Source organism: Gobius niger, assembly GCF_951799975.1.
Source record: "Gobius niger genome assembly, chromosome: 16".
Lineage (NCBI taxonomy): Eukaryota > Metazoa > Chordata > Actinopteri > Gobiiformes > Gobiidae > Gobius > Gobius niger.
The window spans coordinates 24,179,789-24,205,044 of NC_136867.1; the positions used below are offsets into that span (position 1 = coordinate 24,179,789).

The 25,256-nt window shown below is 42.4% G+C and overlaps 1 protein-coding gene across 1 annotated transcript in view; it reads left to right on the plus strand.

Moving 5' to 3' along the window:
* The window catches only part of mta1 (metastasis associated 1), a 101,589-nt gene that overhangs the window by 51,437 nt on the left and 24,896 nt on the right, over window positions 1-25,256 (plus strand). The window contains exons 4-8 of the mRNA XM_079573490.1: window positions 11,367-11,493; window positions 15,676-15,739; window positions 17,520-17,637; window positions 24,047-24,149; window positions 24,370-24,469. Of these exons, the coding sequence (XP_079429616.1) occupies window positions 11,367-11,493; window positions 15,676-15,739; window positions 17,520-17,637; window positions 24,047-24,149; window positions 24,370-24,469 (512 nt within the window). The remainder of the gene's footprint in view (window positions 1-11,366; window positions 11,494-15,675; window positions 15,740-17,519; window positions 17,638-24,046; window positions 24,150-24,369; window positions 24,470-25,256) is intronic.

Consider the following 25,256-nt stretch of genomic DNA (forward strand, 5'->3'; position numbering starts at 1 on the left):
GGGCCTGTCTGTTGGGAGTTTGCATGGTCTCCCCGCGTCAGTGTAGGTTTACTCGGGGTACTCTGCTTTTCCCTACCACTAAAGAGATAAAATAGGTTCCCCTCTGGGCCAGAACTCCTAGAAAGGAGATTCTCAATATCAGTGGGACTTTCCTGGTTAAAGGGACTATGCAGAGTTTAAAAATGTTAAAATCATGTGTTTTCCTACTACTGTGTCTAAAATCCTGCCCTCTCACTCACATTTCCGCGAATTGCCGTCTTGCACGAGCTTAATACAGAAGGTGCATGTGTGACCTGAGGTGGCAGTAGTGAGTATAAAATGGCCAACTTCTATCTAGCCCCTTTAAATAAAGGTTAAAAAAAGAAAAGGCAATGAAGCTGAAGTGTTTTACCCAGAGATACAAAAATATTTCTGTATAATCAAAGTTCAAACTGAATTCCTTCTAGTATTCGGAATGGAGCCATAGACTAAAAAGCATGGACGCAGCATCACTTTTAGCAGCCAAAGCCTAATAGGAAATGGGGGCAGGCTCCAGACTGTAATGGACTTTCAATTAAAACATTTTTCGCCCACTTTAGCCATTATTGAACACAGGCTTGTCTTCTTCTTCTCAGGGTTTATTCCATCGGTTGGCAACCAAATGTTAGAGCATTACCACCACCTTCTGTTCTGTAGGATGGGTCCGACAGTGAGCCCACACTCTATTATCAGTCCCAACAAGGGAAAGGGAGAGAAAAAAAACAACACAGGTTTGTCATTCTTACCTCTATTTTTTTGCCATCTATTCTAGACATACAGTGGGGAAAAAAAGTATTTGGTCAGTTTCACATAGACATTGTATTGGATTTTGGCCAAATACTTTTTTTCCCCACTGTACATGCTTTTCAGTCATGTAACTTTTGTTGTTATGGCGGCCATTTTGAATACCGAAGTACAATTATGCAGTACTACAACATGTAACAATATCTCTGCTCAGGATGAAAATGAAAGACAACTGATTGACAGTGGCATTTTTATTTACTCTTAATCATTGCTCAAGAAGATAACAGGAATAAAAAGGCTCCAGAGATGCATGTTTATGTGAAGAAACCAGTGAGTCAGTGTTTAAGAAAGTAGCATGCTACCGGTTAGCATTTAGCTTCAACAGCTCAGCTCTGACAGAAAGCCCTGAACCACAAGCCTTGGATACAACATGCGATAGAGGTCAGAGCTGTTACTGTAGTGTTCATAGATGTGAGACACATGTTTTTATCGTGTTGAAGCCAAATGCTAACCTGTAGCATGCTAATGTCTTGAGCAGCTTAAACACTGATTCGGACTGTTAACTGTTATCTTCTTGAGCAATGATTACGATTACATAAAAATGCCACTGTCAATCAGTTGTCTTTCAATTTCATCCTAGTAGAGATATTGTCACATGTTGTAGAACTGCATAATGGTACTTCGGTGTTCAAAATGGCCGCCGGAACTATGCATGATATCATTTGAAACGCATGTATAGAAGCTGGCTCCAAAAACGCAGCTAAATTGCTAGCTTGAACGAGCTTCAGTTAGCCCAGGCTGAACACTATGAGGGAAACCACACTCGCTTAGTCCATGGTTTATATACTGTGGATGGAGTAATAAGATTTAACGCTTCTACCTCAAATGGTCAAAGACATGCATCGTTTGAGCTAATTTAAATGGTTTCACTCATACGATGTCTTAGAATTGGACAAACAGTAAAGATGAAATAGACAAATGCTCAAGAAATTATAATAAAGTTGCTTCTGGTTTAAATTATGTGGAAAAGAGGCACAAAGTCGTAATGAGACAGCTGTATTTACTGTGAGTTCTGACCTTCTGAAGCTTCTTTAGTTGATATACTAACATTATGGTAATGAGTGAGAAAACAATTGCAAGTGAGCTGTCAATTTAAAATCTGTTTAAAACTCTTAAAAAAAACAACAAAAAAAAAGCTGTGAAAGCTGCTCTTCAGAACTAGCACCAGAGCTGTCCATCATAAAGGTTACCTATAAACGAGGAGTCTGCTCGGTTTTCCTCGCGTAATGAGGCAAAACATCTCGAGATATTCAAAGTGCAAGTTAAACACAGATGCTCTTGGAAGTCTGCAGGAGCCATATGGCATTTTCGAATGTTTTACTGCTTTTAGATTTTTGTTTGGATGAATTTGTGAAGTCAACCAAGATCCCTCCCCTCCCTTCCACATGTTTCTCCTCTTCAGCATAAGTCGCTTTCTCCGATAATTAATTGATGTTTCTCAGGGTTATGGATTTATTCTAATGCGGTGAGAGGAAACACCCACAGCGGCACCGACTGGAGTCATGTTTGTGCAGAAGTGAATATCATGGAGTATAAATGGAGACCTTGACCGTGAGAAATGGAGAAAAGCGCCACTAAATTTTGAGTGTTCTCTTTGAACTAAACAGTATGATTATATTTGATCACTTGGCTTGTGCTGCTGATGTTGAAAGATTTGTTTTTGTTACTGTAAATACATGTAGTTGATTCAGGAGCTTCGACACACCTTTTATACAAACCTCAGCTCAAACAAAAACGACTCTTTTCCTTCAGAATCATTTAGTTATCTGCTCACTTAGGGTTAGAGTTCGATATCCAACTCTCAAAGCGTATTGACAGTAGCGTTTATAGCCTATAGATACAGACGGCATTGCGTCATAGAAGGGGGCGTGGCTTTGCCGAGGGGGAATACGGTGCAAATGAAGTAAAGCCTAAATCGGGTCCATATGGATGTTTATTCACAGCAGATTGTTCAGTAGAAGCGGAAAAACGGCAGTCGCAGCTAGGGCTAGCGTTAACATTAGCACGATGCTAACATGAAGCATCATGTTCCTTTTATTTATGAACCACTTTGCTCCTCTCCATGTCTTTGTATCTTTATTTAGTAGAAAACTATAATTCAGCATTTGGGGCTAGATGTTACTTAGCCATAACAGCACCTTCTATATTAAGCTTGTGCATGACGGCACTTCGGACCCGAATTAACACCTTTTTGAGTGACAGGATTTTAGAGGCAGTAATGAACAGGTCTGAGCTCATTCTACACATTAGGACATGGCTGGGACATGTAGGGGGATGAAAATACATAGTTTTAGCATTTTTAAACTCTGCATAGTCTGTATATAGTTTAATTTTTCTCCAAATTGTTTTCCCCTGTTTTCAAACATGACCATTTATGGGCGATTCCAGAGATGCCGTCTGCATCTATATGCCAGTGTGATACCTCATTTGAAAGCCAAGACCTTTTTCTAAAACTATGTGTTGGATCTGTATAACTGAAACACAACTTACCGTTACCACATGACCACATAACCCCCTGATCCTAACCCTCAACCTCTGATCAAGGGGGACGGCACGTAACAGGTTAGCACACGAAAAGCGTCCATTGTCTCATCTAGGGCTGGGCAAAAAATCCATTTGAATTAAAAATGTTGTTAATCAAAGTCAATCAATTTGTATTTTCAGAAAATATATATATGTTTTATATTAATAAAGTGGATGTTTAAAGATCTTTGTTAACCTGTTAAAGCAGAACTAAGTAGCTCATGCCCCTGTAGGCCATAAGCGCCACCGCAGGTGGTGTAGCATGTTGCGGTTTCTACTCATTAATTGTCCGTGAGAGTAAATACTACGGTGACAGAAAAGACAAAGGGAGAGACGGATATTGTACATCCAATTACACAATGGAGATCTTTTTTTTTTTCACTCAAACTTGGCTGTAAATGCTGTTTAAGTGGTGCTAGCCCGCAGTTAGCTTTGTCCGTTAGCCTGTTAGCTTTTTCTTCGTGATTCCATTAGTGTGTATTGGTGACTCCAACCCCGTTGCAATTGTGGTTTTATGGACAGAGACACCAGGGGGAGATATAAGACCCTCCAATCATCCCATTAACACTAGTATTACCCCCAGACGGACTACGGAAAGGATTTATTAAGGTATCAAGTTACTTTGTTCTGCTTTAAGAGGTTAAAGGGCAGGTTGCAGTGTTGTCGTCTCATGTCGTGGCAAAACTGTGGCCACTATTGACACTTTTGATGGTGAAAGTCGTCAACCACTATGGCGCGTGATACCATTAAAACAATGAATACCAGATCAAGCCTAAGCTTCATGTTTTTCCACCCTCTTATCTCCTGGTTATCCCCGACCATCCAGACCAGCGCCTCTGCCCCCTCATTGGCCGCTCTCTGTCTTCGTCCCGTGAGCCGAACCAGCGAAGGAGGAGCTGGTATTGATTTTGGACACACATCTCTCTCTTCTGAAAACCCGCTGATTGCTTTTGTTCTGCTGCCGTGCGCCCGTTTCTGTCTGCCTGCTTCTAATGAAAGTCCAAATGAATTGAAGCACGTCGCGACAGGCTCCCCCCCTCTCCGTCTCTGTCCTGTCAGTCGCTCCCCAATGATTTCTCTATTGTCGCCTTTTCGTCCGTGTATCCGAGGCGCTGGTCAGACTTGGCTCCTGAGTCAAGTCTGCAGGGATAAGGAGCAAGTGTTAATTTGTCCTCGGCGCAAATCCGATCGGTCAAGATACATTTGGAGGTTACAAGGCTCTGCAATGGAATCCTGGAATGTTATTTAGACTCTATATACCAGAGGCCGACCGATATGGGTTTTTCTAAGGCCGATGCTGATATGTTTTACCGATATTTTGATCAATATTTGGTCTATAATCCTGTAAAAACAAATACTTGGCCGCTCCAGCACTGGACGATTTTATTTTATTACTCTCAGTGATCCGATCTTAGTTTCTGTCCCAGCTTTGATTAGTTGTCGTTAGCATTAGCATATTGTTAGCAGCTGGTAGTGATGGCCAAAAAACTCTGCGCTCCGGAGCTTGTATCGCTCTTCCTGAAGCAGATGCTTTGAAACACCGGGTCGGAGCCTCTATCAGTAACATCTGGTCACGTGACTGTCTCGAAAACTGCTTCATTCTGTGAGTTGCGTATTGTGTCTCAAAGCAGGTCATCGGCTCAGAGCGTCTCGTGCTGCCTTTAGCGACGACGCGCTAAACAACGGATGTTCCCTCGTCCACATAGTGATGTAAATCATTAGTGATAGATAAATAAATATGCTGTATTTCCCCCATTTCCCATTTAACTGCGTTCATGTGGAGAAAGTGGCTGTGAGCCAGAATACATTTTGTATTTTCTTGTTCTTTACAAAGTCCTGCTTTTGAACAGATACTAAAGCAGGCGTGGAGCTGATCAGGCGAGGGAAACGTAAGGAGCTCCATCTACAGCAAATAGTGCCAACATGAGCTCTGACTGAATGAAGTAAAAAGATCGCGCGTTGATGTCCTGCCTTTAGCAGCAGAGCCGCAGGTGACTGAGGCCCCGCCCACTGAGGCCCCGCCCACTGGAGCTCCATGAAGCCTATGTTACAAAGAAAATGACTCATATTTATCAGCCTATGATTGATTTGATCTTTCAAACCTCAATATCAGGCTGCAAATAATAAAACTGCTACACGTCTGTTTGAAACTTTTCTTCCACATGATTGTGTTGGTGCTCCAGTCGTGTTTATGAGAAGTCGCGATAGTAAAGTTTGTCCAGAAGAGGTCAGTGTTCAAACAGAATGAAACAGCTCAGAGACTTCGAAAAACGCACAACATTTTTTTGCTAAGAAAGCCTCAAAGTGTCACAAGGCTTCACTCGCCCATCACTACTAGCCGGCGATGAAAAATGCAATAGTGGAGGTTAAAACTAACTCAGCGATTGAATTCCCCAGATTCTGCACTGCAAAATGACGTGCAGCATGTCCATATTGATGGAGGTTTAGTTAAACTTGTGTTTAACAAACTTGTAGCTAACCAATTTTCATTGCAAGGTTTCTCACCTCCCCTGAGGCCCAGGGAGTTGTGGAAGGACTCGTTTTAAAGCCGATCTCTATCATTTTCGTTCCTGGAAATATTGGCTTTTTTCGGCACTAGAGCGGCCGATAGCCAATATTGTAAAATCCCCAAATATCGGCCAGATATATCAGCCGGCCTCTACTCTATACACATGCAGTATATATGTACATTTATGTCTCCAGGATACTGTGTTTACATGGTACAGTATCCTGGAAACTGTGGGAATATCCTGGTTTCTAATGACCTGGATATTGACTTATCTCGGAAACTGAAACCAGGATTCTGTGTTTACATGAACCAGACAAAACCAGGAAGCTTAAAGTCCCCTTTAATAACCTGAATACTTGAGTGCATGGAAACACACTCATAGAGAAAAGACAAAACGGTCCTCCATATTTTTAAAGCTCACAATCCAGTATTTGGATTGGCTCTGAGCAGTTCTGCCCTCAAACTGTTCAGCACGGCGCTGTGAAGTCACTGAAAAAGTGAAAGTTTGCTTCGTACTTGGCCATTCCCACTGCTGCCTGTAGAGGGAGCTCCTGGCAATCTTCTCCCCAGCCCTGGCCCCTGTGTGAGCTTCATATGACTGTCTCATCCTTTAGACATTATTTCATATTCTAAAAGCCAAAAGAATACGTTAAAGTGGAAGTTTTGCTGATTAAACCCGAAATAATGTTGTACTTTCCTTCTTTCCGTCTTCAGTCGTCGGTCATGCATGAGTGACCAGGTTAATTATTTATTCTAAGAACGTCCATTTGCCGTTACCCGAGTCGCACTGTCCGTTTCAGGCACTTACCTGTTCACGTCATGTTGGTAATTAGTAGGATTGTTCTGGATTTTGTAGATATCTGTATCAGCGAGTCCCTAAAACAGTTTGCTAATCTGTTACCACGCTGTATCTTTCATATAAAGTAGCTACAAATGGGAGCCACCAATGTTTACTCCGTGTGGCTGATGCCCAGAAAACTCATCTCAGACAAATTATTTTGATACCTTCGTTTAGTCTGAAGAGAAGCCAAACATTCCAATTAACTTTGGGTTTCGTATCTTTTTACTTGTCTCATTGTGTTGATTCACACCTCGTCGTATTGGTTCTCTGTTTAGAACAAGAAACAAGAGACCACAGTCCTGTTTCAAAAGGAATAAATCAACCACTAATTAATCTTCTTTATTATAATAAAAAAAAGTGCTTAGCGCTGCCCCCTGCTGTTCTAACTTAATTCTTGATCATTATTGGCTTTTATTGACTCTGAAAACTGTGGAGCGCTGCTGCCTCATTAATATGCACAAGGTTTAATGCTATTAAAAATATGAATCGTATCACACTTTACTTTAGCGCCCCTTTATGGACATTGCTTAGGGACGAAGCAAAAAACAATTGTACTGTCACACTTGTTTTTTTACACAGTTAAGCCGACAAACTTATTTATAAAGATTATTCTCCAAAATGAATTGTCTTTGAAGTGTTTGAAATGATCACACAGGCCTCACATCACGGAAATAAGTTAATATGTAGAAAAATACAAAGAAGCATCTAAAATATGATGCATAAATAAATGATGCTTGAATGCGATTGATTGTGATGAATTAACTACAAAGGCTAACTTGATTTAAAACATTTTATCAAGTCCCATCACTAATCGAAATATTGCAAAATCAACACATGGTCACACCCTGGTCTGATTTCCTCCATCACACGGCCCGGTTGCTGCCCAGTCCTCACCCTCTGAAACGCCTCCATCACCTCTGGCTTTATCCCTTTCCATCTAACATGCTAACTCCATTCACTCTCACCTGCTCAGACGCTTTATTTCTTGAACGAATTCTCCACAGCAGCCTCCCGCTGTGGGCCCCGCTGCGTGGAGAAAATGACTTCGACAATAGGAGTGGAGCACTGTAATAGTCTGCCATTGGGAACTTTCTTTAAGAAGCAAGGCGCTGAAACTCAATTTAACACAGTTTCAGGTGGCATTGTTAAGTCTCAATTTTACTCCGACCTCAGACTAGAGAGCGCAGGGTTGACGTCAGGGCGCACAATGGGGGAAAGCTATATGTCATTTCCATTCATTGCCATTGAGACCCAGTCCAGTGTCACATTCCCCAGTTATTGTATTGAAGCGTGGGTATATTTTTAAACCCCTGTACTAGTGCTGGGCGATATGGAAAAAAATCATATATCGCGATATGGACTATTTTATATCATGATGACGATACATAGCATGATGTGACAGGCGCACCCTTCGAGATCGGGTGAGGAGCTCATTTACCCGGGAGGAGCTCGGAGTAGAGTCGCTGCTCCTTCACTTCGAAAGGAGCAGCTGAGGTGGCTAGGGCATTTGTTCTGGATGCCTCCTGGTCGCCCATGTCCTATTGGGACTCATGGAAGGCCCAGGACACGCTGGCCTGGTGTCGCCTCGGGGTCCCCCCAGAACAGCTGGAGGAGGTGTGTGTGGATCGGGCGGTTTGGGCATCTCTGCTGAGACTGCTGCCACCGCGACCCGGCCACAAATGAAGCAGAAGAAAATGGATGGATGGAATTTCTCTCCATTTTAACGGAGAGGGTTGTAAAAAGTCCATGACCTTTTTTTTCCGTCATGAATTAATCTTTCATCATATGCATTTTAAAGACATTTATATATATATCGGCTGTATTGTTTATGTCAGAAAAAGGGCATAAGGGCGGGATCTTCACTGTAGACTCGGCCCTTACGTGACGTGTAGTTTGGTCGTAGCCGCGCAGCTCCAATGCTAACACTCCGACCCTCATTAGTACTGGTTTCTTTAATTGTAACTAGCCCAGCGTTACAACACAGGAGGAATATCTAGCTGAACTTTAAAGTTGTTTTTAATGTGTCTAAAGTGGATTGATGGAGTTTGTGAGAGACTGGAGGAGCTTTGCGCTGGACTGTTGTGGTTTCCAAGGTCAGTCTCTGTTCCTACTCTCAACAATGAGCTTTGCATCATGACCAAAAGGACATGGCTGCCAATACAAGCAGTCAAGATGAGTGTCCTCCGCCACGTCGAGAGGAGCAGCTGAGGTGTCTGGGGCATCTGTTGCGGATGTCTCATTGACATCTCCTTGACGAAGTGTTCGGAACATGTCCCGTCGGGTCGAGCTCTGTGAAAGACCTTGGACACACTAGGGAAGCGGTCTCTCGGTTGGCCTGGGGAGTCCTCTGAATCCACCCGGAAGATTTGGATGAAGGATAGAGAAGCCATCTCTGCTTAGACTGCTGCCCTCACGACTTGACCCAGATTAAAGCAGAAGATGGATGGATACTCGTTCCAATGTTTCAAACTGATCAAGAGACTATTGTTGTTACTCATTCCATAACTTTGGTGCTGCCATTGCAAAAGCCCAGTCCCCTCTGAGCTTCCGACTGGTCTTTGGGATGCTGAGGAAGAGCTTGTCAGCCGACCTAAGAGAATTAAACATGGATCCTACAATGCACAGGCAGCCAATGAAGAGAAGATAAAATTTGGATGATGTGCTCGAATTTCCGCTACCCCAGTGCTAGGAAAGGATAGGTGAACTTCTTGGAACAAGTATTCCCACAAGTCCACCAAAAAGATAGCTTTATATTCATTTCTAAGACGCTAAAAAGCATTTTGGTTGTTGGATACATTGGCCCCAAAGTTAGATAAATAATAATGCAATATTTCTTGTTTTCTTGGATATGGAAAAGTATCAATAAATCCAAAAGTTGCTGAGAGATTTATGATCAGCCCAGTCCTTTGCTTACAATTAAATGCCGGTGTCATTATCATGCTCGTGTGGAACGATTTTTACTGCTTTCAAGCCTCATTTTTTGACTAAACAAACCAATCCTTGTCCTGGCTCGTACTGTATAGCATCGTCTTGACTTTATTTCTTATTTTACTGCTGCAAGCTGCACATTGTGTCCCTCACTTCAGCCATTCATCGACAGAAGCCTATGTTTATCTCCCTATAGACTCCCATTCATACAGCTGAAGGGAGCTCTGTTGAATAATGCAAACCCACTTAACAGTGTTTCTCTATACATGTCTCGTACATTCATGCAAACAGTGTAACGTAAGCCATGGACAAATCCACTTGTCATATCACTTGGGTCTACTTCGTTTTGCCGCAGATCATATACTTGCATCCCTGGACATCGTTGTTTCGGCAGATTTAAAGTTGAACTGCACAAAATAAGGGAAATATTATTGTTTGTACTTTGTCTCCTGGACAGTTTTGGGCCTTTGCGTCTTTTCCTGTGTCAGGGTTAGGGCTGGGCACAGTTGCATTTTTTTCGATACTTGGTTTTCGATACCGATACCAGAACGATCCTTTTTCCAATACCTAAACAACTTATTCCGGAAGTTCACTTGGGCGCTGCCATGAATTGTGCCCGCCCCTTTTCTCCTATCAGTTAACATAGGTCTGGAGAAGTCAATATAAAATCAGGTACTACATGAACACAAAGCCGTTTTCAGGCCGCGCAGAGAAACGGAGTAGTCTTGACTTGTTGGTGCAAATGAACATTGGACATTTTACACAAATCAATCTAATAAACATCAGATTTTAGAGGCAAACTTTTTCCCTCGTTCTCCGTTTAAATGAACGGCTTCACGCTCTACCGCAAGTGTCTGTACAATGGAAGTTGGGCGACACGGTATCGCAGCGGTTAGCGCCTCCGCTTCACAGCTAGAAGGTCCCGGTTCGATTCCCTTCAGGACGGGGCCTTTCTGTGTGGAGGTTGCATGTTCTCCCCGTGTCTGCATAGGTTTCCTCCAGGTACTCCGGTTTCTCCTACCCCTAAAACATGTACAATAGGTGAATCCTCCAGCCAGGTGATTCTGACCACCAGCCTGGCTCCACATCATGGAGATGGGTCCCCGAGCGAGGCACTGCCGTCGACCACTGCTCCTTATGGGCTGCCCGAGGGGCATCGAAGGATGGGTTAAATACACATTTTCAGAGACACATTTTCCTACTGGGACAATAAAGTAAACAAACAAACAAACAAGTTGTGCCGCCTTGGCTTTGCCTGATCCCATCAGATCTCAGAAGCTAAGCAGGTCGATACTTGGATGGGAGATCATTTGGGAACAGGAAGCCTGGGTGAATGTAGTGAGTGGTTGGTGGTGGTCGGAGGGGCCGATAGCACAGACTGGTAGCCTCAACTTTTTTCCCCAGTTTATTTTTTGCCAATTTTTCCACTTTCCCCCCACATTATCCACTTTTCCCCCAATTTTTTTCCCAATTTCCCTCTCCATTTTGTCCTCAATTTGTGATGACTAACGGAATAAAAAAATGGGTCTAAAGATTTTGTATTATTTTTCAGTACCTGCTTTCAACACTGTCATTTTTTTCAATACCAGACTGATATTGTTTAAGGTTTCCCAGCCCTAGCCCCGGGTATAAACATTAGTTGAATCCTTGGACGCGTCATTGAGGCTGTAACGTGGTAGAGTTGGTCGTCCATAAACTGAGAGATTTGCAAACACTTTAATCTATATTTTTTGTGTGACGCAGGGGAGATGGAGGAGGAGATGGAGAACACAGAGATGTCCGAGCTCCCAGAGAAACAGAAGCACCAGCTGCGACACCGAGAGCTGTTCCTGTCCCGGCAGCTCGAGTCTCTGCCCGCCACACACATCAGGTACCAACCCAAACTACTTATACTAGTACACAATGAAAGAAAATAATAATTTGAATACAATCAGGAGCATTGACGTTTGAAAGGGGATTGTGAAAAATATTCTGCTACTAATTTCCTGTGATTCCAGCCTTTGTGATGTGGTTACCGCAACTATTCCAACTGATTTGATTGTGAATAAGCCTGAGTTTCCTTGTGTAGGTAAATGCTGCATAAATAAATATGTCTGGCAGCTCTAATGTGGGTATCTGGGCTGTAGTTTTAGTGACTTTCTGAACCTAAAACAGGGTATGGAACTGAGGAACTGTTGAACTGTAGCTATTGTATAAGGCATTTTCTTCAACATACTTTTTGAAGTGAACAGACGGTTTATAGACTGACTTTTTCACAGCAGATTGGTTAGTAGTTATTTAATTTACTCATTTACATTTCCTTAAGTAAAGTAAGCAACACTTTTAAGATGAGTTATATCATAATTGAACGCAATTTTATTTTATTTTTTATTCAATATTATGTTTAATTTGTATTGCACTGTCCAAGTGTCCATCATAGACTTTTTCAGATGAATAAGCCCATGGGCACAAAACCGTGTCAGAATCGCCAGAACTGTTAGCCATGAGTTAGCGGCTAGTTAGCAACATTAGCAACATTAGCAACTTTAGCCTGTATCTTGTAAACACTGCAGACTCCACGCTGCAGCACGAACAACATTTAGCTCTGGTTAAATCCAGCACAGACTCTGATTTAGGGAGTGTCGTCTGTAATAAAGTCAGCTCTATGTGGAATATTGTATTTCCACTAAAGCGGAGAGCTGCGTCCTGTAGGAGCGCTGGCCGATACTGGTATCGGTATCGGTGCATCCTTAGTTACTGGGTTTTACTATAAAGTAAATATTCTCACCAGGACTTTCTAGCACCAAAACATTAATAGTTTGATGTTGTGATGGCCAAAAAACTCGTCCATATAGTGATGTAAATCATTAGTCATAGATATATAAATATGCTGTATTTCCCCTTCTATTCTTGCATCTGTCGTGTTTATGAGAAGTCGCGATAATAAAGTTTGTCCACAAGAGGTCAGTGTTCAAACAGAATGAAACAGATCAGAGACTTCGAAGCTACGACACTTTTTTGCAGGAAAGCCTCAAAGTGTTTCAAGGCTTCACTCGCCCATCACTAGTTTTGAATCCATCATCCGTGGAAAGCGGCTCACGACTCCATAGACTGTCATGAGAATCGAGTGACCCTAAAGTCTCCAAAAGTTTGTTGAGTCTCGGGGTCAGAAAGTTTACCTCCATCTTTTCATCAGGGTAAACTGTCCTTCAAAGCAGTTCGCTGCAAAGCCAACATCCATGTAACCATCTTTCTCCTCGCTCTAAATGTCACCACTTCCAGTCTTTTCACCATCAGCGCTGCGACTTCCAGCCACCTTTTCATTACCTCATTACCGCTGACATTTCTGAGGAGCGCGAAGAGGCGCCGCGACATCTGCTCGATTATAAGAAATGCGTTCAAATCGGTTGTTTGTTTTTCAGAACGAGGTCAGATTTGATTGAGATTTAAACCGTGCGCTCCAAGGTCACGGCGGTTGTCAGTGTTTATTGAGAAGACGATTAGCGCCCGCGGTCCTGAAGGTGCGGGTAATTAACTCATAAATAATTTTTAAATGAAGGAGGCGTGAGCGTGACGAATGCAGCCAGACTCTACAAGTGGTCAAAGGGTTTTAGTTAAGGATACAGCACGGCGACATTGAAGGGAGGCATTGACGGCTGAATGTTAATTAGCATTTAGCTCGGAGGCCGCTTTTCCTCGCGAATTCTTGTCTAAAGTGAAATCTGAAAAGCTCTAAGCATTCATTAATGATTTCTAACCAGGCTTTGATCTCACCTAAATGTGGTCGATGGGTTGACGACGGCTGAAAATATCCGTGTCTTTCATAATTTGCAATGTTTGATGGCTAAATATAGGAAAATACATAGAGCAGGCTAACGGAGTCTGAAAAGTTTTCATACTTGCTTTATAATGGTCCACATTCGAATAGTCATATTTTCTAAAGATTTAGTGATGGACAGTGAGTTCCTGGAAGTTTATTACTTGCGTTAATTTGACGGAAATATGGGCACAAAAAGCATCAAATCTGTCTAAAAACGTTATAATTTAATTTAATTCTCCTGCCTTTATAACCGCAGACGTCTCCTCTTACATTGTAGATGAACAACTTCATAATTGTTGTGAGCAATAAAATCAATATTTGATTCAAACTCATCCGGATAAGGATGGGAATTGTTTATGGGAGAACTAACTAGGGCAGTCCTGGGCAAAATACGGATGATTCAGTCCGACCCACAACTGGTAGAGCATAAATTCATTAGTATGTCAAGAAAAAAAGTAAGTCTCTAGCCCATTCCTGTGTGGAGTTAGCCTGGCTAACACCAGACTAAAATCACAAGTGATATTTAGTCTGGGGACCACCAATGCATTTTCTCGTAGGAGAGGTGTGGTTTACGATCGTCCATACTCATTTATTGGGTGATACGGAAAAAAAAAAAAAGTCTATCTTGCGTCTGCACGAGGCCATAGCCAATCGTATCATCGCATGAGATGACGTATGACGTACCCGCTGTAAACTTTTGAGATAAACTATTTAGAACAAGGTCTAAAGCTTGATCGAAAAATACCATCGTGTCTGCTGCTGTCATGTTGGATCCGTAAATAAACTTTTTTTTTTTATCCGTAAATAAACTACAAGCTTCCGTGCGTCATCATCTTGCCGTCCTTCCTCGCTCTGTGATTGGTTCCCAAATCCACCGGAAAATTTGGGCCATGGTCCCCAGGCTGTTGTGCAGTTCGAAATAATTCGAGCGCACACAGCAGCATGGTGTTAGCCAGGTTAGTGTGGAGTTATGATTCTTTTTTAAATTACCAGAATGCTCACTCCAGCCACTAGGGGGCAGATTAAACAAAAATAAAAGGAAAGAATTCTACAGGTGTCCAGCAGAGGGCACTGACATAATAAGAAATCAGGATATAAACAACACATTGTGTGACTTGCAAGTGGGAAATGGACAGCCTGCCCCTGGGCAGCTGTGGCTACAATAGTAGCTTACCACCACGGAGCGTGGAGTGAATGAATATTGCCTACAATGTAGCAGATACTTGTGACACAGGCTTGTAAAGTGCATTAAGTGTGAACCGTTTTTACGAGGCTACAGTCCTGTCAGGCTCATTATTATTTATTTATTGAAAAAAAAAAGGTATTTTCCCAATCAAAACATTTTTTTATTTTGGAGCTTTTGTTCATGGACCCCGGCGATACACTCCCCATATATTATACTTGTATCCCGATCCTCAATTCAGGCTTCTCATGTGGCCCCTAATTAACATTAATTGCCCGCCCCTGAACTAGGGCCTGATACTGATATGGAGGGGGTTGGCCGATATCCTGATTAATAGGCCGATATTTTTAGTGATTTTAGTTTCATGTACATGTTCATTTCATCTCTCAAATAGCCTATAGGTAAACATTTAACATAAAGGTTCCAATCATAGAAATATATCCAATAGAGTCCGATGATTGTGGATTTTGATTGACCGATGCCGATATTCACTGCTGATATTTTAAAGCATGTGTATGAAGCTTCTAAACGGGTCAGTGTTGAACTGTGACCGCAGGGGGTGCTGTGTGACGAGCATAGGGCAGTTTTATTCAGGACATTCATGTTAAGTATGTACTTTAAAGTTGCTTTTTGTTGCTGGACATGTTTCATTATTTTATTGACACTGGTAAAGACAAATGGACAATTTAATGTTTTCTGCTTGCTATGATGTTTTCTCTATAACTGTAACAATTGTACAAAAAGGTCCTCTGTCGAAAAAGACCCTCTTACTTAGGGTAAGGTACAGATATTTTTTAATGATATTTGGTTTACGATGCTGATGCCTACACAATACTTTTTGACACCTATACTATTTGTCATCTAGAACCAGAAAACAGAAGAATAATGTGAATTCAATCAACAACCAAGTATTTTCCTTTTAATGCTGTTCCTGGACCAACTGCATCAAAACTTGGTCTCTAAACATATATTTTTTTGTTTATTGATTCCCAGTCCTACTCCTGGTCATGTCACAGTGGTTTCTCTTGGATGACTTGAACACAGCCTGACCATTTGCTTTTACTTTTCAGAGGGAAGTGCTGTGTTACGCTCCTCAATGAAACCGAAGCCTTGACGTCGTACCTGGACAGAGAGGTGAGCGACGAGCGACCGAACCCCATAGACAAAAGAACGTGGATTTTCCTTTTGGCGTTTAAAGGCCGGAGTTATTTGGCATGAACCCGCTAAATTTCCCTCACCAGTCCATGTCCCCATATTAATATACACTGCAGAAGCGTAGCATGTTTTTGCGTTGTCGGAGCCAGAAATCCTAACCCAATGGACTGAACATGAGACTTTTGAGTGAGTCGAAGTTTTGAATTCGGAGATTTCGCTCCTAAGATGAATAATTGAGGATGTTGACCCAGAATTTTGCGTGGGGTAATGAGGAGGCGAGAGACTTCACTCCGTTTGCCCGTGATCCCAGCCTGTATTTTATTATTCCAAACCAAGACTTGCATCAAAAAAACTGAGAAACCGAAAAAGCGAGTTCTAGTCTTCCCAAGATTCAAACCGTGACTGAACCTTCGGCTTTATACGAGGCTTCCTCTCGATCTCTTGCTAAGATTAATCCTTGCTCGGTGAAAGTTTTCTTTATTTCCTCTTTTCCTCTTTATTGAGGGGTGCAAGAGGGCGGAGGTGGGAGGGGCTTATGGGGAGTCCCCGGAAACATGGACCCCCTCGAAAACGAGATGGCACATCTCAAGGGGCATTCCATCAATAAACTAAAGAGTGACTAAAGAGTGACTAAAGAGTGACTAAAGAGTAACTAAAGAGTGACTAAAGAGTGACTAAAGAGTGACTAAAGAGTAACTAAAGAGTGACTAAAGAGTGACTAAAGAGGGATTAAAGAGTGACTGAGGAGTGGACCCCGTCGAAAGCGAGATGGCACATCTCAAGGGGCATTCCATCAATAAACTAAACTAAAGAGTGACTAAAGAGTGACGAAAAGAGGGACGAAAGAGTGGTGAACTATGACAACAAAAGCAACAGAAAAGCAACGAAAACACAACAAAAAACGCTTCAAAATGTGCTAAAAAAGTCAGGATCAGTTTTGTAGGTCATGGCTTTCAAATGAGGCGTTACACTGTTGCTCTCAAGTTGTGAAGCTTTTAGATTTGGGTAAAACTGAACTGGAAAAAATGTGCTCGTCCAGGCGGGGGAGGGGTAAGAGGTTAAAGCGGGGGGAATTTATCAATATGTAATCGAAATCGCAGTCTCTACTTTGGTCGATCTCGATCGTCAGGTTTACAGCCATTTCTTTGGACGAGACAATGGAAGCTTTTTGTGCGTTAAGTGATGCTCGAGGAAAACATTTATTTTTGAGGTTTGTATAAAAGGTGTGTTATCATGAAAAAGTAAAATGAAATCAAAAACCCGGCCCCGGATAAAGCGGAAGAAAATGGATGGATGGATGGAAATCAAAAATGTATATTGATCAATATGAGGGGAAGAAAATTTGATTAATAATGTCGTCCAGCCCTAGTGCATTATGTAAAAATTGCCCAAAACACTAGGCCTGTCATCATAACAAAATCTGAAGTTCGATGTATCGAGGCAGGAAAATATCGAATATCGTGATAAACGATATTATTGAAGACCTTTTTTGTAACTCTAAAGCTTAAAAATGACAGAAAAAGCTTTTGTTTGAAAATGTACTTTCTCTTAAAATATCCTTCAATAAATGAAATACAATGAAACACTACTTACTTTGGGTAAAGAATAAAGTAATGGAGGGAAAAATGCGAATAAATGCACAGACGATAATCATTAAGCCCAAAAATGTATCGTCTCTCTTCGCATCTACAGCAACAGGACTAAAATGTGAAAATAACCAAACCTTAAACCACTTTCCTGCGCTCTGTATCTGTCCCAGGATGCCTTCTTCTACTCGCTGGTGTACGACCCGCAGCAGAAGACGCTGCTGGCCGATAAAGGAGAGATCCGAGTGGGCAACAAGTACCAGGCCGACGTCACAGACCTGCTACAAGAAGGTACTGTTCACAAAAACGCGTGTTCAAATCTGCACCGGGTCAATTAGAGAAAGAACAGTTTCCCCTTCGGGCGCCGCGCTCCTCCGCTCCGCACTGTCTGATTTTATAACAGCGTTTTATTTTGGCGGGGAAGTCTGTAAGCTATTCATGTTAATGTGGAAACTTTTGCCATTTTGTGTAAAGTTTGGAGCATTTTCAACCCCAAGCAAGGACTTTTCACCTATTATTGAAAGAAAAAACAGCCTGAAACCATAAGGTAAGTTGCTGTCTCTGGTTGGAAAAGGTTTTAAAGATGGTAGATGCTGCGAAAATTTGGAGAAATACTCACCTCTGTCTTCTTCTCACATTGAATTGAAAAAATGACACAGTGCACTTCCTGTTGCTATCATACTGCATTCAGACTGAACGCAATGGAAACTTTTCTGTTCTGTTTTATTGCCTTAATGGTTTGTGCAGCCCTGTGAGGCATCTCCTTTTGTGATATTGGGCTAAACAAAACCACTGATTGATTTAGACGTCAAGCTCGAGTGATTTTGAATGTGTTCTGAAGCTCTTGACTGAAAAAGAACTGCTGTTTTAGTTCTAACTAGTCCCTCTTTGTTACTGTCATGTCCTATGGATCTTCAACTATAGATACACACGATCTACGCAAGGCTCTCCCTAGTATTTTAGCATATGTCCAGCCCCTATGTCCGAATAAAGGACTATTATTTGTGCCAGTGGACGATGGTTATTCCAGGTTAGCCCTGTTAGCTTGCGCCTACAGCTCATTGTTGATGAAAAGTCCACAATAAACCACAAATGCATCAAGCCCGACTCAGTGTGTGAGCTAAGGAGCTAGTTAGCTCCGGGCGAGCGGTTCGCAGCTCGGCAACGGACTTCTTTTTTGACATGGCTGATGTTCTCACGTTGAAAACACAGACTCGATAAAGATGTATTGGGCGGAGAGATAATCAGAGGCTGTCAGTGCTTTTTACTATAGTCTCCCAGGGACAGCTCACAGACCCCTGGGGCAACGGTTAGCTATCCCGCCCGGCCTTCGAGGCTCCGAGCCGGGCGGTACGAGTCCCAAATGTAGGGAGTCAGAACAGTCAAATTCTGCATCATAAAATATCAGCTACAGAATTGCATTCCTCTCTTAGCAGAAGATGAAGCAAGCAGAGCGAACGAAAACGCTCCGGCAGCGAAGATTACACCCATAATGCACCGCAAAATGCAGTCGCTCAAAATGCAGTCGCTCCCCCGCCCATCGGATGAAATTTTGGGAGAGCAGAATGTAGTAGTAGATTGAGATTAGTTTCTATAAAGTCTGCACCAGAGGAAACCGGCTTAATCAAACAGGAACAATCTGAGAAAACATTATTCTGACTTTGTTGAAGCTGAACAGAAGCTCCTATAGGCCGCTGAAGCCGTTAGCCATTGTTCTTCTGTCATACACTCCCTGACCTTTCGATCTTGTTCATGTACACAGCTATTTCACTAAAGATAATGTTCTTTCTTCTACGATCTATAAAGAAAATTTATAGTTTCTAGGCAACTGAGTATTTCATACATTATGCAAACAATACGCAATGTTCTATGCACAGATGTTACAGAGGCTTTATGTAAATGAGGCGAAAAACTGCAACATGAGGCGCATTCGAGGCCAGCGGTTTCTCAAACTCAATTTGAAGGAAAAAAAACTTGATCTCAACCTTTTTACCCCCACCTAAACCAAGCATTTTTTCTCCAGTTCGGCTTTACCCAATTGTAAAAGCTTCTCGAGTGGAGCTTACAGCCTATAGGCCAGTGTGACGCCTCATTTGAAAGCTAAGACCTACAAAACTGATTGGAATTGGTTGTCTTGTGGCCGTGTTTTTTGTTTTTTTTTGTCTCCTTTTTGACACAGAAGCTTTTAGGTTTGGGTAATGCCGAAATGGAGGGAATGTACTTGGTTTAAACTAATTTCAGTGCCACAACGCTCAAAAATCCACTTTCTGTCTTTTTTGCCAAGTCCATAGTAATTATTTCTCCAATTGTGTAGAATATAATTGAATTTCTAACACAAAATAAGTAATTCAGTGATAAGTTTCCTCCTCTTTAGGCCTAATTTGTCCGTCATTTTCAGTTATAACAGGCTGCATTTTTCACACATAGATATAAGAAGGGTTTCCGTGGGGCATTAAAAGCATTAAATGAATTATTACAAGATTCATGTTCCAGCCACGTCCTAATGTGTAGAATGAGCCCAGACCTGTTCACCACAACTGCCTCTGAAATCCTGCACTGTCACTCAAAGAGGTGTTCATTCGGGTCCGAGGTGCCTTCATGCATGAGCCATCGTTTTTTCATACTGAGATATGTTCTTACCTGAGCTTAGACGAGTTGATACGTACCTGTCTGGTCTTTGTGTGTGCCCTCAGTCACGCAAAACGACCAAAGATATTGTTAGCATTTGGCCTCTCTCGCTCCAAATGGGGGTGAAGTTAGAAGCGACCACGCTCTTCCACGGGCACAAAGACCACACAGGTACGTATCAACTCGTCTAAGCTCAGGCAAGAACATATCTCAGTATGGAAAAACTGTGGCCTGTTCCTTTGATATAGAACCTACAATTACAGTAGTGAGAATTAGAATGATCAACTTGCATCTAGTCGCTTTAAGGCCTTAAGTCCATCCATCTTCTTCCACTTTTCCGTTGCCGGGTCGTGGGGGCGGCTGTTGGAGCGGCCCAAATCACATTGCACCAGCCCCTGTGGCTCCTCCTGCAGGTGGTGGATCCACAGAAGGACGGCCTCACGATTCAAACCGGGCCTGTTGGTCTCTCATAAGGGGCTTCTGAACCGCTCTTTGTCTGACCCGTCACCGAGGACCTGTTTGCCATGGGAGACCCTACCAGGGGCACAAAGCCCCCGACAACAAATTATAAAATTATACATTTTTTTCGTTGGAGACAGAACCTGCTCGATGACACTCAACTATTTTTACTACATACTATTAGAGAATTAACAATGGTGTTCGAGAGGATAGATGAAAAACAGGCAGCAGTCTGGATGTCTTACACAGGAGAAGTTTATTTACCATCGGTGTGGGACCCGGAGACATGAACTCGAGACATTGAGCTCGTCCTACCATTCAAGTCTGTCTATGCGTCCACAGAAAAGGGATAAACACCCTCTCAGAGAGTCATACTGATACACAAGAGTCTGAGCACCACAGTCAAGGCTATGACAGAGATAGTACCCCTGTACAGCCTGACCCAGTATGAGAAATAGCGATTTAATGTTATCCTCTAACACAGGGGTAGGCAAGTTTTCTTGGCGAAGGGCCGATTTTCTTTATTGTAAATCGACCGAGGGCCGAAGGTGCTGATTATTAGCCCAAAGTAAAGCAACACTTAAAAAATTACCATCTTAAATGACATAAATGACTTAAAATTGCTTGAATAAAAGTTCTTCTATGTTGAATTTGAGTTGGTTTGAACTAAAAATTATCTGAATTAAGAGATTAACTACTACTAGAGTTTTATCTCATCTAAGACCAGGCTAAATTTACTCAAACCTTAGATTTGATCTCTTAATTAAAGTAGATTTATGTCATTTCTTCCTTAAAACAATTATGCTTTTTCCTGTGCACTTCCTTCAAATGCCATTGTTGTACATAATATATGACCTAAGTGGGTGTATTGACTGTATTACCTTTTTTCATTATATTTAACTCTAATAATGTTAGAGTCAACATTATTAGATTATCACACAAACTCTCTGATTTGTGTGATAATGTTTCTCAAAATCATCTTGAGGGCCAGAGGTTCTGCTGAAGGGCCGGATTTGGTCAAAACTATGGTCAAACAAATTCATCTACCGTTTTGACTAAAATTACATGGACATTTTGGTGTCAACAATCAACCAGAAAACTGCATTTTGAGAATATAGCCAGTGATTTTACAGTTCCCCATTTGAAAAACACGATTTTTTCCTGCACTGTCTCCCCTTTAAACGCTTTGTTCAGCAGCAGGTTTAAATCGATTGGAAACTGACTGATATTGATTTTTTGTTACTCCTCCAGACACCGGTTTAGTCCTCGTGCCATGATTTAGAGTTCAGACCTAGTTAACTGTAGATCTGCTTCATTCCTGGCTTTGTCCTTAATATTTTGGGTGAATCTTTATCTCCCTGTGGCGGTGCTTTTGCGTGGTGTAAGAATCAGCGACTAGAAATATTCCCAGTAATTTCCACACAGTTTTTTCCACCGATTTCCAAAAGCCAAATTTAGACGTGCACATGTTCCTGCCAAAATGTTTATTCTTAGCAGGTGGGATAAGCCGCGGAGCCGCAATCAGGCCTCCACGGGACACTGAGCTTTCCAATTAAAGCCCTGTTAATGACATTCTCTTACATGTGTCGGGAGGGGAGCGGGATGGAGGGAAGGAGTGAGAGCGGAGAGGGATAAAGAGGAGGAGCGGGTGATGGAGAAGGTGGGGTGAGCGGAGGTAAAGAGGTGAAGAAGGGAGAGGGAGCGGGAGAGCAGGCTTTGGCAGCGTGACAAGGCCCTGATCAGCTCTGGGATTTATTAAGGATTTACACCGACAGACCGTGTTTGTAAACACACGCCGAGCTCCATTTTGTGGTTGCTGGAAGAAGCTGTGTGCGCGATGCGCGGCCTTGAAGGACCTTTGAAAGTCCGATGGATTGAATTCTGAGAAAAATTTCAGAGATGGAAGATGTTACAGTAAGAAAGCGGCCAGTGCAGACAAACTGAGCACTGCCCTTGAAGAGAGGATCACTTTGAGTTTAGTTTTGTACCATTTCACTTTTCTTTGCTCACTTTAAAGAATGGGGTGTTATGAAAATGCAATATTGATCTAAAACAGCTGAAACTAAATATCAAATAGTTTCATTTTCTGATTTTCATGCAATCTCGCAGAAAGAAAAAGGAAGTCTGTGTGGCTCGTGTGCCTGTAGTGAAGATTTTTGGCAGTGTTGGGGGTCAAATATATATATATATATATATATATATATATATATATATATATATATATATATATATAAACTTTTTTCAGAAACTAAGGAATGTAACATATTACCAACACAAAATACGAGAATATATTAGTTAATGTCCTCAAAACAAAGACAATGGGGAAAGAAAAATTAAATGCTGTGTTTCTACGCATTGCGCTTTTTCCCAACAGTGATTGACCGCAGTACACGACACGGGACAGTTTCACACGTGGAGCAACCGGCGCTCCTATGAATGCGTACGATAGAATACACATAACTGAAGGAAAAACAGAGCGGTGAAGGTTTTAGGTGAAGGCTGTCCTGTCTCCGCTGGATAATCAGATTCCAACAGTCTGTTCACATCATGTTAGTATCGCTTCAGCGTTTTGGCCGTGGGCTAAGTTTGGTCCCAAAGCTTGTAGCTGGTCAGCCTGGATAGGTCCTGGCCTGGACAGTGGGGACAAATGCCTAAAGCCGCCTTTCCACATGCAGGCACGTACAGCCGAGTGCCTGATCAACCCGGTTTGTCGAGCTTTTCCATAACAAAGGCCAGGGCTAAACCGGTCTGACCAGGTATAAGTTTTGGGTCCGACCTCTGGCAGTGGTCAAAGCGCTGCTGGCTTCTGATTGGCAATGAGAGAGTGGACAGCCCTCACTATTGACACGCAGGTCATCCATCCGTCCGTCCGTCCGTCCATCCATCCATCCATCCATCCATCCATTTTCTTCCACGCAGGTCATACGGATTTAATATTTCACAACATCATACCGCTGTTCTCAAAGGGGATTTTGCCGATATTAGCGTTTAGCCGCTGTTTGCACAGCTTTAGCTGGTGTTAGCATAACATTTGCATGTAGCTTACCTTCTTAGTTGTATTTAGTGGTTTCTTTTCTGTTTTAATACAGCTTGGCACCTCTGAATGATTACACAAACCCCACCAGAAGGCAGTATTTGTCCACATTTGTTCTCATTGCGGCTTACAAAACTATTAATGACGATCTGTGCAGCGTGCTCCTCTGTGGGGGCACGTCCCACAACAAATGCGTGTGTGTGTGTGGTGGAAACAGGAAGTGTGTGGGGTAGAGTTGATACGTGCACGTAGATCGTGACGTGCACGGTCGGGTCGCACTATGTGGAACGACGGGTTAACGGGGTCAACCAGGCACTAGGCTGGGTGGAGTAGGGACTGCCAGTGGAAATGGGGCTAAAGATGCGCGAGTGGGTCGAAACAGGTCCAGGGTTTGGGTGGGGCAATTCTGTGTGGAGTTTGCAATGTACAATAGCCCTTTGGAACTAGGACTCCCCTGAAAAGGAGATTCTGGTAACTTAATGGGAGCAAACTTAATTCTCCGGTGTAAGGAGAGAAACTGTTTTGTTTTGTTTTGGTACTTGGTTAACCTTCATCATAACAATGTTTTTGCTCTTGCAGATGAGGAAGATGGGAGGGACCTTTCCAAAATGGAGGAGAAGGTTTGGGACCCCACCAGTTCGCTCACAGAGAAACACATCGACCAGTTTTTAGTCGTGGCGCGGTAAGTTTCTTTGGAATTAAGTTTTTAAAAGACAAGTTGAACAAGTTAACAATTAATACGTTCTGACACTATTTATGCCGAACGAGCTGTGATCAATCAGGCAAAGTTTGTATCAGAAAATAAACACGACCCTTCTGCAAACACAAGAATACCAAGTGAAAGATGTTTGGCTAATCATCAGGCTAATGTTTAGGTACATATTTCTGTGTGTGTGTTGCAGGTCGGTGGGAACGTTCGCCCGGGCTCTGGACTGCAGCAGCTCAGTCCGACAGCCCAGTCTGCACATGAGCGCAGCCGCAGCCTCCCGAGACATCACGCTGGTGAGACACGAGCGCACACTCCGCTTTAATGCATCCCTATAGAGAAATCTCACCTTGTACAGCTGAGCGTGCGCTGTACCGACGCAGCCTTGAGTTGAATACGACCTGAGACGAGACGAGTGCAAGAGACGGGGTCATTCATATTCAGTTACATCTATATTCAACTACTCCTTATGCTGGGAAGATGGTGCGGGCTTCTCTGTATAAAAATCTGTGTGATTCATGCGTTGAAGATCAAAACTGCAATTGTATTTCTGCTGTTTTGTGGTTAGCGCTCGCTGTAAGCAGTTCCCAGGCTCAATCCGCTTCGTCACTTTTCAATACATGTTGTCCTCTCTAAGGTCAGGGGTTTCCTGGTTATATAAATGTAAAAAAAGAGAGACCTGGGTTAGTTCTGGGTTATACCTGAGTTGGACTTACTTCTAGATTAGTGCAGCTATTGTGGGTTGTCTTTTTCAAACACATGAGAATATTAAGTGTTTTATTTTTTTGCAACACTGAAGACCTGCAAAGTTGCAAGTTGTCTCTGGCCAGAAAACCACAATTGCAACTTGACTGCCACCGGACCGGAGCCACCAAATCACACTTATAGAATCACAAAGAAGAAGCTAACAGGCTAACTGCGGGCTAGCGCCACTTTAAACAGTATTTACAGCCAAGTTTGAGTGAAAAAAAAAATATTTCTAATACCTGATACCTGAGTTGGACTTACTTCTAGATTAGTGCAGCTATTGTGGGTTGTCTTTTTCAAACACATGAGAATATGAAGTGTTTTATTTTTTTGCAA